At 43.2% G+C, this 18,613-nt stretch overlaps 1 protein-coding gene across 1 annotated transcript in view; it reads left to right on the plus strand.

Annotated features, from left to right (window-relative positions):
• LOC123513264 overlaps positions 1 to 16,036 on the plus strand; it is a 21,994-nt gene extending 5,958 nt beyond the window's left edge. Inside the window, exons 2-5 of the mRNA XM_045270335.1 lie at positions 12,741 to 12,903; positions 14,229 to 14,334; positions 15,687 to 15,846; positions 15,995 to 16,036. Coding sequence (XP_045126270.1) covers positions 12,741 to 12,903; positions 14,229 to 14,334; positions 15,687 to 15,846; positions 15,995 to 16,036 — 471 coding nt within the window. The remainder of the gene's footprint in view (positions 1 to 12,740; positions 12,904 to 14,228; positions 14,335 to 15,686; positions 15,847 to 15,994) is intronic.
• The last annotated feature ends 2,577 nt before the right edge of the window (positions 16,037 to 18,613 follow it).

Raw genomic sequence — 18,613 nt, forward strand, 5'->3', positions numbered from 1 at the left:
ATGAAGAATTAGTCTTTTTTATCACTGGTCAGAATTACGTCAGCTGTCTCCTCCGCCGAGATATTACTGTTACCGAGGTCACAGTAGAATTGATTGATAAATGAATATGCATGATTGATAGGTGAGCTTGCAGGATTGAGGGTTGGAGGTTGGGAAGGATGAGTTTGCAGGGGTTGGAGGTTGGGGAAGGATGAGTTTGCAGGGGTTGGAGGTTGGGGAAGAATGAGTTTGCAGGGGTTTGTGGATGGAAGGGTTGAGGGGGAGAGGAGTTTGTAGGGTTTGGGGATGGAAGGGTTGAAGGGAAGCGAGTTTGCAGGGGTTGGGGTGGAAGGGTTGAGGTTAGGTTTTTGCAGGGGTTGTGATTGGGAAAGGATGAGTTTGCAGGGGTTTGGGGTGGAAGGGTTGAAGGGGAGGTGAGTTTGTAGGGGTTGGGGGTGGAAGGGTTGAGAGAAAGAGGAGTTTGAAGGGGTTGAGGGTGGAAGGGTTGAAGGGGAGATGAGTTTGCAGGGGTTGGGATTGGGGAAGGATGAGTTTGCAGGGGTTGGGGGTGGAAGGGTTGAGGGGAGGCGAGTTTGCAGGGGTTGAGATTGGGGAAGAATGAGTTTGCAAGGGTTTGGGGTGGAAGGGTTGAGGGGAGGTGAGTTTGCAGGGGTTGAGGGTGAAAGGGTTGAGGGGAGGTGAGTTTGCAGAGGTTGGGGGTGGAAGGGTTGAGGGGAAGGTGAGTTTGCAGGCGTTGTGGTTGGGGAGGTGAGTTTGCAGGGGTTGGGGGTGAAAGGGTTGGTGGGGAGAGTGTTCTGAGTGTGGAGGATGCAGTGAGTGTGTGACAGACATTAGAACACTTAGAAGACGAGGACGAGGTTGTTTTGAGGGTCTGAGTTGGGGGACGGGGGTTAGCTGGGCGGGTGGTGGTGGTCGAGTGGTGGAGGGTGGGTTGGGGGGCGGAGGAGGCGGGGTGGGCTCGGAGTTGGGGAGGTTGTGGGTTTTCAAGTTGGCGGATCAAACACGGCAATGTTCTCTGAAGGACAAGTGAAAGTCAAGGTTTGAGAGGGAGGGTTGTAGGCACTGGGAATGGGGAGAGGGGGTAGAGGGTGTACTCAAGGCTCTATTAAAACTGAGTGAAGATTAACGAAAGAAGATGGTGATGTTCCTTTTTATCATTATCTTTATCTCTAAGCTGATAATAGATTCCCCTTCTTTTTTACGCGTATTCATTTAAGATTAGAAGCAAACAAGTTAATTTTGAGGAGATACATTGGCCAGCATCTGACGAGTAGCTTTGCACGGCTGGCAGGAACGAAACACTGACGCTCTGCCGCTTGACTTGTGAGCTGGGCACGCGTGCATACCAGTCCTTAAGTTTTCAGTCTTCAGTGGGTCAAACATCAGTCTCAGTGTGCCACTTGTTAGGATCTCATCACAACACTACTGCGCTTGGTTCCTTCTGTCTACACACATAAGGAAACGGAATGCTGAATGGTGCAATGCTGAGTTAGATGAACGTGTTATGTAGTGCGAGGTGTGGTGATCGGTGCATGGCAGGGACAGTGTGGGGTGGGTGAGGGTGAGGGTGGGATGTTTGTGGTAGTGCAGTAGATGATAGAGGGAACTAAAGAGGGCAGAAGACTCATTGACTTATTTCGCGGAAACTTCAGGATGTGATGATGTAAAGTTAGTAAGTGACACCTATGTAAGTCTTTTTCGGTGGTGAGTGGTGCAGTAAGAGGATTAATGGACGCATATAGGTAATCTTCTGTCACTAGGATGGTATGGTGGTGAGCGATGCAGCATGATTCAGGCTGGCAGCGTGGTGCGTGCGTGGGATTCAGCGTAGTGATGCTTATTTTACGTAAACATACTTGGTGGGAGTGAAAGTCTCAAGTATTCTGGTGACTTAGCCGGAAATGGGAAAATTAGTGTGGCTTGAGTAAGGTGAAGGAAAATAATGAGGCCGCGGCAGCGTCCCTGAAGGAGACGGACGGTGTAGAAGAGCCAGAGGACGCGCGGCGGGGAGTGGGTGGATGGGTGGGCGCTCTGGAAGGAGTAGTGGATGAGTGGGTGTAAGTATATACGTACATGTACGTTGGGATCGCCAGGAGAAACTTAAATGGTAGGTAGCAGTACAACGAGGGGAATAATGACGGATGGAGAAGAGGGGGGATTGAAAGGAGAAAATAAAGGGAAATGGAATGGGTGGGGCTCTTCGAGGAAGACTCGCCAGCAGCACGCGAGGGAGGCGAGGGCGTGGTGGTGGCGGTCCATGGCGGTGGCGGTGGAGGTGGAGGTGGCGACGAGGTGTTAGGTGAGGGCTTCATCTGGCGCCGCACTGAAGCACCAGGAACATACTTATGAATACTATTAGATAAGAGAGTGCAGATAACAGGAAGTGAAAAAAAAAGTAAAAAGAACCTATAGAAAGCAAACATCGAGTGTGGCAGAACAGAGCAAGCTACAGTATCGAGAAATACTCTTATGTTGCTGAGGGTTGACCTGAGTACTGTATACCAGAGGAAAGAAGACTGAGAGGAAAGTCAAGGATGTGACAGAAACCAAGCATCGATGAAGCACCGCAGCGGAAAGGAACAGGATTGTAAAACGTCCCGTGCATCGCCGCTAACTGGCCACCCACCACCACCACCAAGAGGAACGACGGTACAGTCACTAAAGAGATGGCAGTTTGGTGTCTCGCTGCCTTCCCACAGGTGTTGCGGACTCGCGGTCACAGACACCATTGGTTATGCAGTGAAACGTTTCCATAATTTACACTAATTATGTATAATGGAATACAGAGATCCATTATAATTCGAAGCTGCAGGCGTTGGGTAACTTGTCTGGGGAAGGAAACAGCGAAGTATGGGTCCTGCGTGACCACTGGCTGGTTAGGGTGGGCGTCTCGTGTTTATGGTGCAGGGAATTGCGCCTTGGGGGGACGCCGCAAGGATAAGAAGCGTTACAGGACTCCGTGAAGCGATGAAGGATCAGGTGTCCCGATAGGCTGACACAAGTAACACTGGGGACATAATGTCACGTAATTATAAAGCAATGTATGTAATTACGAGTACCAGCAGAGCCCCACCTTCTCTTTACCAGCCGCGCCGCCTTCCTTGCCAGGACGCAGGTCTACTCACCCGCCTCGCAGCGGTGTGTGCACCAAGAGATGGGAAGAAATGACATTGTATACATTCATGTAAGCAAATCAACACACACACACACACACACACACACACACACACACACACACACACACACACACACACACTCTCTCTCTCTCTCTCTCAAAACACACAAGGGGAGAGAGAGAGAGAGAGAGAGAGAGAGAGAGAGAGAGAGAGAGAGAGTCTCTCTCTCTCTCTCTCTCTCTCTCTCTCTCTCTCTCTCTCTCTCTCTCAAAACATACAAGGGGGTAGAGAGAGAGAGAGAGAGAGAGAGGGGGGTATGACGCAGCGTATCAAGGTTGCAACACAGACAGACAGCGACAATAACAACGACAGGTTAATCAGGACGTTTTGCCAACACAAGCTGATCGCCCACCTCGCCAAGCCCCAGCCCCGACCAACCCCGCCCCTCCCCACCCCACCCCAGACCTTAAGCATTGCCTCACCCTCTCTGAAGTAGGTCACTGTGGGCACAGTGCCGCGACCCGACAAATATTGGAGCCATTAACAACCCCATTACCGAACTATTAGTGTGGCGGTGGAGGTGGTGGTGGTGGTGGTGGTGGCTGAAGCATGGTTTTCCGCGTACCTATTATGTTATTTTGTGATGCTTTACTTAGAGAGATAGATGGATGGATGGATAGATAGATAGATAGACGGGCTTTTCTTAGAGAAATGAATGGATGGATGGAGAGAGAGAGAGAGAGAGAGAGAGAGAGAGAGAGAGAGAGAGAGAGAGAGAGAGAGAGAGAGAGAGAGAGAGAGAGAGAGAGAGAGAGAGAGAGAGAGAGAGAGAGAGAGAGAGAGAGAGAGAGAGAGAGAGAGAGAGAGAGAGAGAGAGAGAGAGAGAGAGAGAGAGAGAGAGAGAGAGAGAGAGAGAGAGAGAGAGAGAGAGAGAGAGAGAGAGAGAGAGAGAGAGAGAGAGAGAGAGAGAGAGAGAGAGAGAGAGAGAGAGAGAGAGAGAGAGAGAGAGAGAGAGAGAGAGAGAGAGAGAGAGAGAGAGAGAGAGAGAGAGAGAGAGAGAGAGAGAGAGAGAGAGAGAGAGAGAGAGAGAGAGAGAGAGAGAGAGAGAGAGAGAGAGAGAGAGAGAGAGAGAGAGAGAGAGAGAGAGAGAGAGAGAGAGAGAGAGAGAGAGAGAGAGAGAGAGAGAGAGAGAGAGAGAGAGAGAGAGAGAGAGAGAGAGAGAGAGAGAGAGAGAGAGAGAGAGAGAGAGAGAGAGAGAGAGAGAGAGAGAGAGAGAGAGGCGGGGGGAGGGGAACTTGGATAGAAGTAATAGGGAGTGGATATGGGAAATGTAGAAACAAAGAGTGGGGATGGGGAGGCGGACATGGAGTGGCGTTGAGAAGGTGTGACTTAATGACACAGTTTCTGGCCTGTGATATTTACGTCTTAGAATTAAAAGCCATTGAGTTGACATGTCGCTCTAGGTAAACACACACACACACACACACACACACACACACACACACACACACACACACACACACACACACACACACACACACAGTAAACCATATTGATAGAATTTTTAGAGAAACATATAATTTGCTAAGGAATATTGGAATAGCGTTTCACTACATGGACAAAGAAATGATGAAGAAATTGATAAGTACTATAATAAGACCCAGATTGGAATATGCAGGAGTAGTGTAGACCCCTCATAAAAAGAAACACAAGAAAATTGGAGAGACTACAAAAAATGGCTACAAGAATTATTCCAGAATTTGAAGGGATGACATATGAGGAGAGACTAAAGGCTATGGATCTACCAACTCTGGAACAAAGAAGGGAGAGAGGAGATCTGATACAAGTTTATAAATTGATCAGCGAATGGACCAAGTGGATAATGAGAAACTGATCCTGAGAGAAGAATATGACATCCGAAGCACAAGATCGCATAGTAAAAAGCTGAGAAAAGGAAGATGTCTGAGAGATGTAAAAAAATATAGTTTCCCACAAAGATGTATTGAGACGTGGAACAGTTTAAATGAAGAAGTAGTGTCTGCAACGAGTGTGCATACTTTTAAAGTAAGATTGGATAAGTGTAGATATGGAGACGGGGCCACACAAGCATAAAGCCCAGGCCCTGTAAAACTACAACTAGGTAAATACACACACACACACACACACACACACACACACACACACACACACACACACACACACACACACACACACACCAACGAATCAGTAGCCTAAGAGAGAAATTACAAAAGGGAACGAGTAGAAAATAACAGGTAAGAGAAAAAAAATAGTGAAAAAGTATAAAAAAGTGGATTCAAGATATGGTGAGAGGACATGAGTCAGGGAAGCGGGATAGAAACAAGATAGACAGAAAAACTAAAAAGAACGTAGATAAGGATGGGATCGGAGAGGATAAGAAAAAATCAAAGGGAAGGGAAAGAAGAGGGAATAAAACAGAGGCGTTATGTTCTAAATGTGTGTGTGTGTGTGTGTTTATTTATTTATTTATTATTATTATTTTTTTTTTTTTTGTGTGTGTACACACACCACACACCGGGACAACAAGGTCACAACTCCTCGATTTACATCCCGTACCTATTCACTGCTAGGTGAACAGGGACTACACGTGAGAGGAGACACACCCAAATATCTCCACCCGGCCGGGGAATCGAATCCCGGTCCTCTGGCTTGTGAAGCCAGCGCTCTAACCACTGAGCTACCGGGTGTGTGTGTGTGTGTGTGTGTGTGTTTGTTTTAGACGAAATGTGGGAACTAGAAAAATTAGAAAGAAAGAATCAGAACGGGAGGGAGGGAGGGACTCGTCAGGAGAGGGAGGGTGTGGCTGACCCAGTTCGCGTCACTGCCATATGGCGTTGTTTTGCAAAAGGTCACAAGAGAGCCGCAGGTATGACGCTCTTGTGATGAGGCAGCCTTGTAGACATTTCTGTTCCCACGTCCTCCTCCTCGTCCCTTGTCTCCATTTCCACTCTTTCTCACACCGTCCGATTTTTTCCCTTCCTTTCCATTCCATTTCCCTTTCATTGTGTCCCTTGCCGAGTCATTGGTGAAGCCAAGTAGGCATCTCTGAGGAGTGTAGGGGGAAAGCCCGCCCTGCCCTGCCCTCCGTGAGCTTGCATAATGAAGATAGTCCTGCTAAAGTGTCTGTAAGGCTTCTGTTGAAATGCCTTCGTAATACAAAATCATGTTATTGGTGATTTGCAGTACATGGTGATGATAAACTCTTTGTGGTATTCGTGCTTCTGGTCAACTGGTGAAAAGAAAAGTCTTAACTAAATATTTTGTTAAGCCTCGACAGGAATCGAACCTGGAACCTGCGACAAGGAAATACTCATCGCCGCTCTACCACTGAGCTACGAGGCTTGATGATTAATGTGTTATCTGTCTCCTGAAGACCTTCACCTGTGTCTTTCGCGCTGCACGGCCATATTGTCACTCTGAGTGTCGGGTGCCTGCAGCAGCTGAATGACTGCCATACAGTATGTGTGCCACCACACAGGCTACAGTGCGAGGGATCAAATGTTCTATGGTGCCGCTCTGTGGGGCGCCAGCAGGCCGGGAACGTCTCTCACTCGTCGCGGCAGAGTGCAAGGGGTGGAGGCGGTTCGGCACGCTCCCTGTCGCCTCCTCTACACCTGTATACTTGTACATAAACCTTTCAGTCTGATTAGATGACCTTGGTGTGCAGGACATATGGCTGTGAAACAAGCAGATGCAGACAGACGGACATCAGTTTTTACCTGCAGGGTGCAGAGTACAGACACCGTCGCTTTGTGCAAGAGGCACTAAAGTGCGGTGAGTGGCATGAGCCCCGAGGCTCGGGAGTGACCAGGATTTTATAAGGCTGGGAGGTAAGAGGTCGGTGTTCTGGTTTTACACGCTACATATAACACATTACGCAAACCTGACGACGGCCTTATTACGGCGGGCTGCGGGCTGCGCACGGAGGGCCGCGCCGTAGGGCTAGAGGCTGCCGCTGCCGGGCTTTCAGACGAACGAAGATTGTACGTAAGTACATACATACGTATTAACACATTGATTATGCGCATTCTAAGCAGGTTGTTCCTTGGATTGAAATGAATACTTAACCAAACTGCAATACATGTGTTGCTCTGAAGTTATTATACGTTACATTGATCTGGTAGACGTCACCCGTAGGTTCGAATCCCACCACGTACCGTCTTGAAACTATGCCGTTTGTCGAGTGGTTTAAAATTACCTACATGTCACCATGATAACCAGGTTCCAGGTGGTGTAATTGCCTTATACCAAAGATGCGCTTAGGTGGTGATATGGGCCGTAATATGGGTACCACTATAAATAAAATTGCCTGTGCCACTAATGGGTGGAAGTTGAACAGCGCTTTTCCATACTCTTCAAGTAAACCTACCTGCGCTATAGGCCACAACATAAGAAAAAAAAAATAAATAAAAAATAAGGCGTGTAGTTTGAACTGTCAGCTTAATTGCAAATCATGGCTGTGTCTGCATGTAATGTTAAACATTATGTAACGTAAAAAATCTTGAATACGTAATTATAACAGATAATTGTTGTAATTTTGTTTGACAAACTTTAGTATAGCTTTTGCATTTTTTTCTGGGAAATTATAGTAATGCCTCTTTTTGTTTCCTAGTCAATCAATATACTACTATAATTAAAAATCAGTCACGTCTTAGGCCGCGTCCGCACTGGGAGTAGACAGCGGGCGAGAGCGAGAGCCAGGGGATGGCCTCCCCGCAAGTTGAAAGACGAGAAAGCTAAAGTCTACAGTTTACTTTTCGGGCGCGAGTTCATCGGTTTGCAAAGCGATGTCGCCGAGATGTTTCTGTATCAAGGTAAAGAGAATTCCCTTGTTTCTATATTATCTACTGTATCTCGCTTCAGAAACTATAGATATGACATTTTTGTTGATACCGTTAGTCAGCAGTAATTGCAGAACTCTGATATACTCGTAAAAGTCAGGTAGGAAAATAATTGATTTGAATTCAAAACACCGCTCTGAAATGTTTATAACACATTTTACTTATGTCTGCCATATTCAGCTGCTATAAATGCCAAAATAAATCCCTTCAAGTTATAAATAAACGTCTAAATACGATGGCATGAGCAGATTTTTCATATTCAGCCACATAAAACAAACCACGAGACTTTGTAACATTTTCTCTGGTTTTCGTGCTCGCTAACGGTGGCTTGCTTTCACCAATGTCCCCAGCCAGGGTAGGGGATGAGGGACGACGCGGTGAGGGCTACATGCAGCTCTTTGCTTTCGTTATAGCATTTACAACAGCAACAACGCTATGTTTCTATTGGTCTCATATAATTATTCTATATTTACCTCACATAATTATTCTATAATACATCTTTGTGTTTCCGATATTATGATAAGTTCCCTTTCTCATCATATACCTACTTAACAGCCTCTTCTTGTTTCATGGTGGCATGTACGGTAAACAAATTTTGGTGAACTTATCATGACCTTTAACTCACTATCCAGTGACTCAGCTGATATGAGGGTAGGGGAGGGCAAGGAAGGTGGTGGAGTTGCTATGGCAACTCCCGGTTCAGAAGCAGTCGCATCCAAGCCACAGAGAGGACTGATATCCACACATGGGTATAAAACAACTGATCAGTGTCTCACACATCCTGTTGTATTTATGGTGCATCAAACAACAAACATAATAACACAACAGTGGAGAATAGCTAAGGGAGAACACAAGTTTCTGGTAAATTCATTTTCTACTCTCAAGTGCCAATTTGCGACTGAAATTTCCGTAAGCAGAGTTTCCGACTCAAAATCGGTGCCCAGCGACTGGAGAAAGCAGTCGCAAAACAAGACCAACATTGTTAGTAGATTTGCGACTTTATTTACGTCGTGACGTCACGGAGTAAGCTTTGAAAATGTGGTCTGTAGATATAGAGATGTTAGAGTTGGTGAGGGAAAAAGAACAACACATCTGGCAAAAAAAAAAAGCGCAAATCGTCGTTCGAAGAAATAGCTGCCACTCTCCAAGAACTGTTTCCCTCAATGCAGGGTGTTGTTGGAGGTGAGGATTAAAGACTTCTCAGGATTTAATCTTTGGTCGCAATTCTGCATAGTCTTATGAGAAATGTAGGGTAATTTAGAGTGTGGTAGACACTCCTTTCCTTCCTTCTACTTAACCAGGGACGTATCCACAGGTATTTTCTTTCTTATCTGGTGACTCTTCTTCCGGTACGCCAAAAGAAGAGCAACCACAGCTTCAGCATCGTCACTGGAGGAAGACATCTTGGCGGGTAGCTGTTTGTTTACATTCACTTCCCGCCAAGGCACCAACTAGTCGATACTTTCCAGGCACTACGTGTGACACTTTCCGACTGAAGAGATGAATCGAAAACTAATTTCAGTCACAAATTGGCACGTGTAAATCCGCCTTAACACATGGTGTTAAGGCACTGCTCATCATATAATGCTGCTCTCACAGTTTTGGCGGTTTTGAATGATATTTTTCCTCATGTGGCGACTGAATTTACTCATCAGTTTTGTTACTTAAGCAGCCACTCAATGAGTTGACTTCCTCCTCGTCTGTTACCATTTTAAGTATGATACAAACAGCCTTGGTGACAACCACTGCGATGTCAATACAAATTTCCATAACCTTTGTCACAATCCTAAATTTTGCAATCATTGTTTCAAATGTACACATCTTGTCCTTGCTAAACAGTAATTTAGCTTAACCGTAATTTATTTATTTATTTTTTTTTTATTTATTTATTATCATTATTTTTTTTTTTTTTTTTTGTCTTGATCCTCGTTTTGGATAGATTATAAGTTACATTAAAAGGAGAAGCACAGACAGTTTTTGTGATGTTTGGAACTTTACTGGGGTAAGGACTGTCTCATGTATTGTATGTTGGTTAACGCGGGCGAAGTGTATTGCCATAGCAACTCCAGTGAAATCACTTCCAATACGGCCACATATCCAACCTCTCGCTCCCAGTGCGGACGCGGCCTTACTCTCGTGCAGAGGCGGTGCTGGCTAGTTTTGCACCGTGGGCAAACAATCCATTGCCCCCCCCTCCTCCCCGCCGCTCTTCTTATGGAATCCTAAAAATGAATTTTAAAGCAAAAAAAGCTTACGCAAATTGACGTTCAATGAGATCCCTGCCACTCAACAAAATTGGTTCCCCTCTATGCAGGGTGTTGTTGGTGGTAAGGAATGAATACTTGTGATGATTTAAATTTGATCGTCACTGGAAGAAGACATCTTTTTGGATAGCTGTTTACGTTCACTTCCCAGTTGCCATGTGTGAACGTGTTCCGACTAGATGGGCTCAGTCGATACTTCTAGCGAATTGCAATTTCAGTCGGATATTGACACGTGTGAACCCGCCTTTACTGTCTCATAGATCATGCGCAACATTTTCTTGGAAACATAAGGGAATGGGACAACGGGCCGCCATATAGACTGGAAGGAAACTGCTAATGCACAATTCATTCACTCAATTTCTGTACTCAGGATAGCTCCTTATGCCTCCAGGGGCAATTGATTGATTATTGAAGTAATGAAAAATTATTTAAATTTTAAATTGAGTACTACTAAATAAAAAAAAGTAAAACTAAAATTATTTTTAAATTGAGTACTAAATAAAAAAGTAAAACTATGTACACATGTACCAAGAAACAAAGTAAGAAGTTGAGATAATAGAACATGAAAGAATCCTCAATTTTTTTTTATTACTGAAGAAGGAACCGAGTGTAAGCTGTACATATATTGGAAGCTGTAATATGTAGAAATGAGGCGTCTGGAAGACGCCAGGTCAAATGGAAATATCAGCAAGCTCGCACTCTCCCACTCAATTGCCATGTTTATGATTGGGATAGAATTTATACAGAAAACATGCCTTTATTTTTTACTTCATTGGTGATGTGAACAAAAGTTGCAATGATTCCAGAAATGCACCAATTTATACAGAAAGAGAGACAGAGTAAGGAGATGACAGTGCAGTTTGAGTTTCCCTCTGTTTGTACAGTGGAGACTCAATACTCGAACTTAATTCGTTCCAAATGGCCGTTCAAGTATTAAAAAGTTCGACTATTGATACCTATAAATCAGGTAATTTGTTCCAGCCATTGCCAAACCCAAGTTTACAAAAAAACAGCGGTTTAATTTTGCAGTCGCTGCTAGCATTGGCGCACAGAAGCAGGGTTAGCCTGTCTTTCATGGGCTTGTGTCCTGCAAACACTTCTCTTCCTTTGTTATATAGATCATGTTTGGTAGTTGTTTTTTTTTTCAAAACATGCCAGTTTCATCACAATTAAAGATCTGTTGTGGGCTTAAGTGCTCCTTATCCTCAAATTACTTAGCGGTAACTCTGTCAGCACTTGCAGGCTCTCCGAGCGTCACAACAGAATGAATTCCAGTTCTTTTCTTGAAATTCACAAACCACCCTTTACTTGCTTTAAAATCATCATTGGAGTCAGATATATCAGAAATATGACGATACAGCAGCCTAGCCTTCGCACAAATTATGCCCTCTGACAAAAAATCACCAGCCATCTGCCTCTGGTTTATCCAATCAACAATATTTCCATTTCTTCCTCTGCCGCAGGTTGCTTAAATTGCCTTTTCACACTAATCGCCACAACAGCTTCTTTAATGAGCTCTGTCTTCATCAGTATTGTGGCTACTGTAGATTTAGCTATACAGTATCGGTTATTCTTCCTTTTTTATCGTATTTATTAATAATCCTTTTTCTTTCGATGGTTGTCACTACATTCTTTCTTGTAGGCTTATTCTCGCCACTAACAAGCCTCTTCGGTGCCATTATAAGCTTCTAAATGCAAAAAAAAAAAACTCCAGAGAATAAACCGCAGGACAATGTTCTTACGACAGGGAAGGATCAACTGGCTGCGGTGGACCGGTGGGGCGACGAGAAGGATGAGGCCTTTTTTGTTTACAGGCACGTGGCCAGACTTTTGACTAATAGGTATTTTTTCGAGTATTGAGTCTAACTTTTGCGTTGGACTATTTAGACGTTTGAGTATTTCTCCACTGTATATCATAAATTGATGTATTTCAGAAATTATTCCAACTTTTATTCCACATCACCCGTTGAGGTAAAAAATCAAGGCGTGTTTTCTGTATATACTCTTCCCCCTTCCTAAATGTGGCATATGAGCAGGGGAGTGTGACCTTGCCAATACCTCCTCCACTTAACCTGACGTCTTCCAGACATGGCCTTATATTTTTTGTTTAATGCTGAATTTAAAATTTAACAATTTTTTCATTAGTTTGAGAATCAATTATTTGCTGATGGGTGCTGTAAGGAGCGGCCTTGAGTACACTGATTATTCCTCCCAGTCTACGTATATGGTAGCCAGTTATCCTAGACCTGTTTCCAATCTACTGTTGTCTAGGTCCAATAGTGTAAATGTTAAAATTCTTTTGTCTAAATTTTCTTGTGTACACAAGTTACTGTAAGCAGCTTTAATTGCAATAACAGTCAAGGCTTATTATGACAGCTTAAACAACAATTTGAAAGTCTCGAACAACTCGAACAAATTTGATTACAAGTCTTCTGCTCTATTTAAAACTGTAGTTCATAAGTTTGCTTCTCACACTCAAGAATTGGCAAGTCTTACTGCCCTCCTCCCTTCTCTGCAAAGGAAGAATGCAAGCACTCCCTCTTCGAGTACAGCCCAACAAGCAGCACTACCTTCAGGCCTTGCCAACACGAGAAGTTCTGTACACATTACACCACTTTTATAATGAAAATAAACAGTTGTTGAGTGTCCTATTGTATTAATTATAAACTTGGGTTTGTAGTAAAAACAAAGCACAATACCATCACAAAGCACAATGATGGTATTGTGCTATGTGAATTCTTTTGAAAATAAATAAGTCCTCTGGTGGTAACAGTTAGTGCCCTGAATTTGGGAAAAGTGCCCTGAATTTGGAAAAAAAAGCCTATAGCATCTGTAAGTGCCCTGAATTTGGAGAAAAAAAAAGCCTATAGCGTCTGTAGGTATACTTGAAGAGTATAGATGAGAAGCACTGTTCAGCTTTCACCCATTAGTGGTGCAGACAATTTTATTTATAGTGGTACCCATAATCTTACAGTAACCATCCATGCCAACCCCAAAAATATACATTTAGGTTTAAGGTGAGATTTGCACATTGGGGCCATGTATCTCCCTCCTAACAGAAGAGGGTGTCAGTCATGGAAGTAGTGACTCTCCCTGCATAGCGAGGGACAGAGCCTCTATATACAAATCTTACCTTAGATTTATATATATTTTTGAGGTTGGCATGGCTAGGGCAAGCTTTTTTTTCTCCCTTATTTTCCTTCAAGGCATAAACTAGACAACTACACAAGGTAAGTTACAAACTATATAGGCATTTTGACATACATAAAACTAGTCAAACATTGGTAGGTAAAGACTATATATACATTAAATTGGAAGAGGCTGGATGGGTGGTGATTATGTGCTGTGGCATCTGGCTTGCAAAGACAACAGGCAGCAACAGTGGCAGAGATAGTAGAGCACTCTTTCTCCATTTGGCTCTTGCTGACATGATCAAGGTCCTGACCTCTGCTCAGTACTGTCCTGACCTCTGCTGTGATCAGACGTGCTTTGCTCTCTGTCTGTGTGTGTGTGTGTGTGTGTGTGTGTGTGTGTGTGTGTGTGTGTGTGTGTGTGTGACCTGACCTAGTGACCAACCGCATCGCCTCTCCCAACATTCCGCTGAGTATACTCCGGTTTTTATCAGTAATTTTCTTTGCATTTTACTCTCCCGTATAGTTTACTTTTACTTACGGGTATTTTCATTTGTCATTACAGTGATCTAATTAACTGTTTTCCCTGGTTGTTGTGCTATATTGCGAATGTTATCCATACTAGTTTACTTATTCTTTTGCTATATATGTGAGTGTTCATTGTCATTGCAGAGCTTTATTTTCCTTTGTTTCTGTGTTGTTCCATTGTTTCTCTGTATTAAATTTGTGAGTTGTATAGTGGTATTTCAACCGATTTCACTTCCCCAACACTCCTAGATAAATTATAAAATTCCCCAGGGATTATATAGACCGCACTCACATTTTTAATCCCTTCAGGTCACACCTGGCTCCAGACGCACGCCTGGACTAGTCAGTCCCTGCTGAGTAATTATCCTCTGCAGCCCCTACCCACGTTTTTCACCAAGCATGCCTTCCAATCTTCGTATGTGCGTTACCTGTCGATCTAAGATGGCCCCACAATATTTCACACGAGGAAGTGACTTGTCGGCTCTGCGTACAGTCAGCTCGCATAAACAAGATACAGGACACCGTTTCAGCAATACAACAGTTCTTGGAAAATAACGTGGTGCCACAGTCTGACCTCACTCTCCCACTCCTTCCCTCTGCTCCACTCTCCTCCCACTCCACTCCCTCTCGCTCCGCCTCTTCCTCCCCCGCTTCTACCTCCTCTATCGCCACTGTCATCTCTCCCTCCTCTCGTGCCCTGTCCTCCCCTGCCGCCGCCTTCTCCTCCTCCTCCTCACGTGCCTCTACCTCTGCCTCCTCTTCCCTTGCTACCTCCACTCCTGTCACCTCCTCCTCCTCCTCCTCCTCCTCCTCCTCTTCCTCCTCACGTGCCTCTACCTCTGCCTCCTCTTCCCTTGCTACCTCCACTCCTGTCACCTCCTCCTCCTCCTCACGTGCCTCTACCTCTGCCTCCTCTTCCCCACCCCTGCTACCTCCACTCCTGTCGCCTCCTCCTCCTCCTCCTCCTCCTCCTACTTCTCATTTCCCTTATCTTCCTCATCCTCCTCCTCCTCTCCCCCTACACCCTCCTCTACCTTCACCACTATCAGATGTGGTGCACACAAGCAAATCACAATAAAACGACCATTGCCTCTGTCTACATCAAATCGCTACGAAATTTTCAGCGACTCAACCATTGATGACGAGGACACCAAACTAATCGGCGATTCTCTGGTCCGAAACCAAATAGTTGAGTTTTGTTCACGAGCCCCCAGAAACAGAAAAAAGACACTGCATCCCTGGCGGTAGGATTGATGACATCACAGGCGCATTTGATGAGCTGACAAATGATTCAACCGAAAACACATTGTTCCTCATACACACCGGGACAAATGACATACAGAGCACCAGATCAGAGGCTCTTCTTGAAAAATATCGTAAGATGATCAACAAATACAAAACAAAATCGAATAATATCATCTCTGGTATCCTCCCCAGAATTAATGCTGCCAATTCTTTCTACAACAAAGCATTCAGCATTAATTCTCGTCTTAGCAATCTCTGCAAAGAAGAGGGGGTAGATTTCATTAATCTATGGAACCACTTCTACGATCAGAAAATTCTGTTTTGGAAAGATGGCCTTCACCTAAATTCTGTTGGTTCAGCAAGACTGGGGCGTCTTTTCAATGAAGCGGTAACTGCCCATAAATAAAAAAAAATAAAAAAACGCGAATCAAGCACCAACAACAGGGATGACATAAACAATGAAAGCGAAACTGGCCCATCTGAGCGTAATGGCTTAAAGTTTTGTTACATTATTGCGCGCAGTATAAGAAACAAATTTCAGGATCTAGAGGAAATTGTCAGCACGGAAGACTACGACATTATCGGCGTGACTGAATCCTGGATTACCACTTCAAACAGAGACATTTTAGCAGAATTTTCGTTACAGGGCTACAATTTATTTAACTGTGAAAGAACGCACAGAGTAGGAGGTGGAGTACTCCTATATGTCAAATCAGATCTTCGCCCGCTTTGGAAACCAGTCGAAAAGATAAATAATATTGATGTCTCATACGTTCAACTTAGCTCTAAACCGCGAAAATTAGTAATTGGTGTCATTTACCGACCTCCAGGACAACTACAGGAAGCTGACAACAAACTATATGAACAAATAGCTGAAATTTGTTCAGAAAATGAGACCATAATTGTTGGAGATTTTAATCTTGCCGTTAACAGATGGGGCGATCCTTTAAATTCACACTCGGGACAAAATTTGTATAATAATCTTTTAGAAAGTGGTCTTGATCAACTCGTACAACATTTAACAAGAGGTGATAATATCTTAGACCTTATTTTAACGAATGAAAATATAATTTCTAATGTAGAAGTTGGTTCCGAATTCAGCACCAGTGACCACCGGGCGATTACATTCAATGTCAAAACAAGTAAGATGCTCACAAAAGTAAAAGTACCGGACTTTCATCGAGCTAATTTTGGAAAACTCAGAATCTTTCTATCTGAAAGCGATTGGAGCCAATTATCGAGTGCAAATTGCATAAATGAAGCGTGAAAAATATTTACATCTAAACTAGATCGAGCTGTAAAATCTTCTATTCCACTACGAAATAGGCGCTCAATCGTCAGCTATAAACCTAAATGGTGGAATTCAGAAATAAAAAACTGTCTCTCTGCTAAAAACGCGCCTACCACAAATACAAAACAACGCACAATGAAAGAGACAAGACTGAGCATGACCAATTGCGACGCAATGCTAAAAGCTTATTAGAGAAAGTAAGAAAAATTATGAGCTCCATATCGCCAATCGTAGCAAGACAAATCCTAAAGAGTTTTTTCAGTTATATCAGAACTAAAAAAGCAATAGCTTCATCAATAGGGCCGCTAGCTCTAGACAATGGCGAATACACGGACGACGAAATTGAAATGGCTATTAAATTAAACAATTACTTTGCGTCAGTCTTCACTGAAGAAAATTATTCACAAAATCAGCCAACTGCACCAAATCACAGCAATAATGTCTTTTTAAATACATGCGATATCCAAGAAAATGAAATTTTGAGTGCAATAAATAAAGTTAAAACAAATAAAACTCATGGTCCCGATAAAATTTCTCCACGAACACTAAAAGCAGCAAAGAACGAACTTGTTAAACCATTGTCTATCCTCTTTAATATTCACACTCGGGACAAAATTTGTATAATAATCTTTTAGAAAGTGGTCTTGATCAACTCGTACAACATCCAACAAGAGGTGATAATATCTTAGACCTTATTTTAACGACAAATGAAAATATAATTTCTAATGTAGAAGTTGGTTCCGAATTCAGCACCAGTGACCACCGGGCGATACATTCAATGTCAAAACAAGTAAGATGCTCACAAATGTAAGTAAAGTAAAAGTACCTGACTTTCATCGAGCTAATTTTGGAAAACTCAGAATCTTTCTATCTGAAAGCGATTGGAGCCAATTATCGTGCAAATTGCATAAATGAAGCGTGGAAAATATTTACATCTAAACTAGATCGCTGTAAAATCCTCTATTCCACTACGAAATAGGCGCTCAATCGTCACAGTGACGACTCAATACTTGAACGTCTAAATACTTGAACTTTTCAATACTCAAACGCAAAAGTTCGATTTAATACTCGAAAAAATACCTGATAGTCGAACGTCCACACCGTGGTTGTAAAAACAAAGGCTCCTTGGCGTCCCCTCTCCCCTTCCACCATTTGTGACTTGTGCTGCCGCGGTCATCAGAATAACATTTTCCTGCATTCTATCTGTAGTTTTTCATTTATAAACTTACATTAATACCACAGGCTTATTAGCGGTGAAAATATCTGGTACTCAAACGGCAGCAAATTGGGTCGTTCACAAAGCTCTATCATCTCCCTTCTCGCAGCCTCCACTGTACCGTTTTGATGCTGTATACTGGTATTACCGTAATACCAGTATACCGGATGGTGGTGCGCATCACTAGTCCTACTGTAGTCTTGAGATAAACAACTATCTTCTGCATTCTGTCGGTAGTGTTTCATTTAGAAACTTTTGATGACATCAAAGAGGCTCATTAGTGAGTGCAAGTGTTAGTGAGCCACAGCACTCCATTAGTGGATTCACAGGAATCACACAGGAGTAAAGTTACAACAGACGTTTTCATGGATGGTGACTCATCCTTCGGTGACCCCCCTCCTCCTTCCCACCCTTTCCCCTCTTCTAAGGTATCCATCACCAGCCTTCACTTATGGTATGTACAATACAAAATAAAAAAAATATATAGAAATTTTTATAACTTTAGGTTTTGCTAAGATTGGAACGAATTACCTAATTTATAGGTATCAATAGTTGAACTTTTTAATACTCGAGCAGCCATTTGGAACTACTGTAATTAAGTTCGAGTATTGAGTCTCCACTTTATAGTGGTGCCTTGGAATACAAACTTAATCCGTTGAAAAATTTGTTCTTACTCCAAAGCATCAAAATAAATCTATTCTTATGGAAGAAATAATTCATTCCAAACCACCTCCCAAAACCAAAAAAAATTGTATTTTCACCTAATTTCTTACTTTTTGCATACTATTACTATATATACTACTACTACTATTATGCTATAACTATAGAAGATAGGAAAATAAAACAGGAAAAGTAAGCAAAATGTAATATAATGAAAATTCAACTTCTCGTGGCCAAAAACAAGCGTCACCACAACCTCCTTATGTGACTCAATCACCACAC

Source organism: Portunus trituberculatus, chromosome 35 (genome assembly GCF_017591435.1).
Source record: "Portunus trituberculatus isolate SZX2019 chromosome 35, ASM1759143v1, whole genome shotgun sequence".
In the NCBI taxonomy this organism is placed as follows: domain Eukaryota; kingdom Metazoa; phylum Arthropoda; class Malacostraca; order Decapoda; family Portunidae; genus Portunus; species Portunus trituberculatus.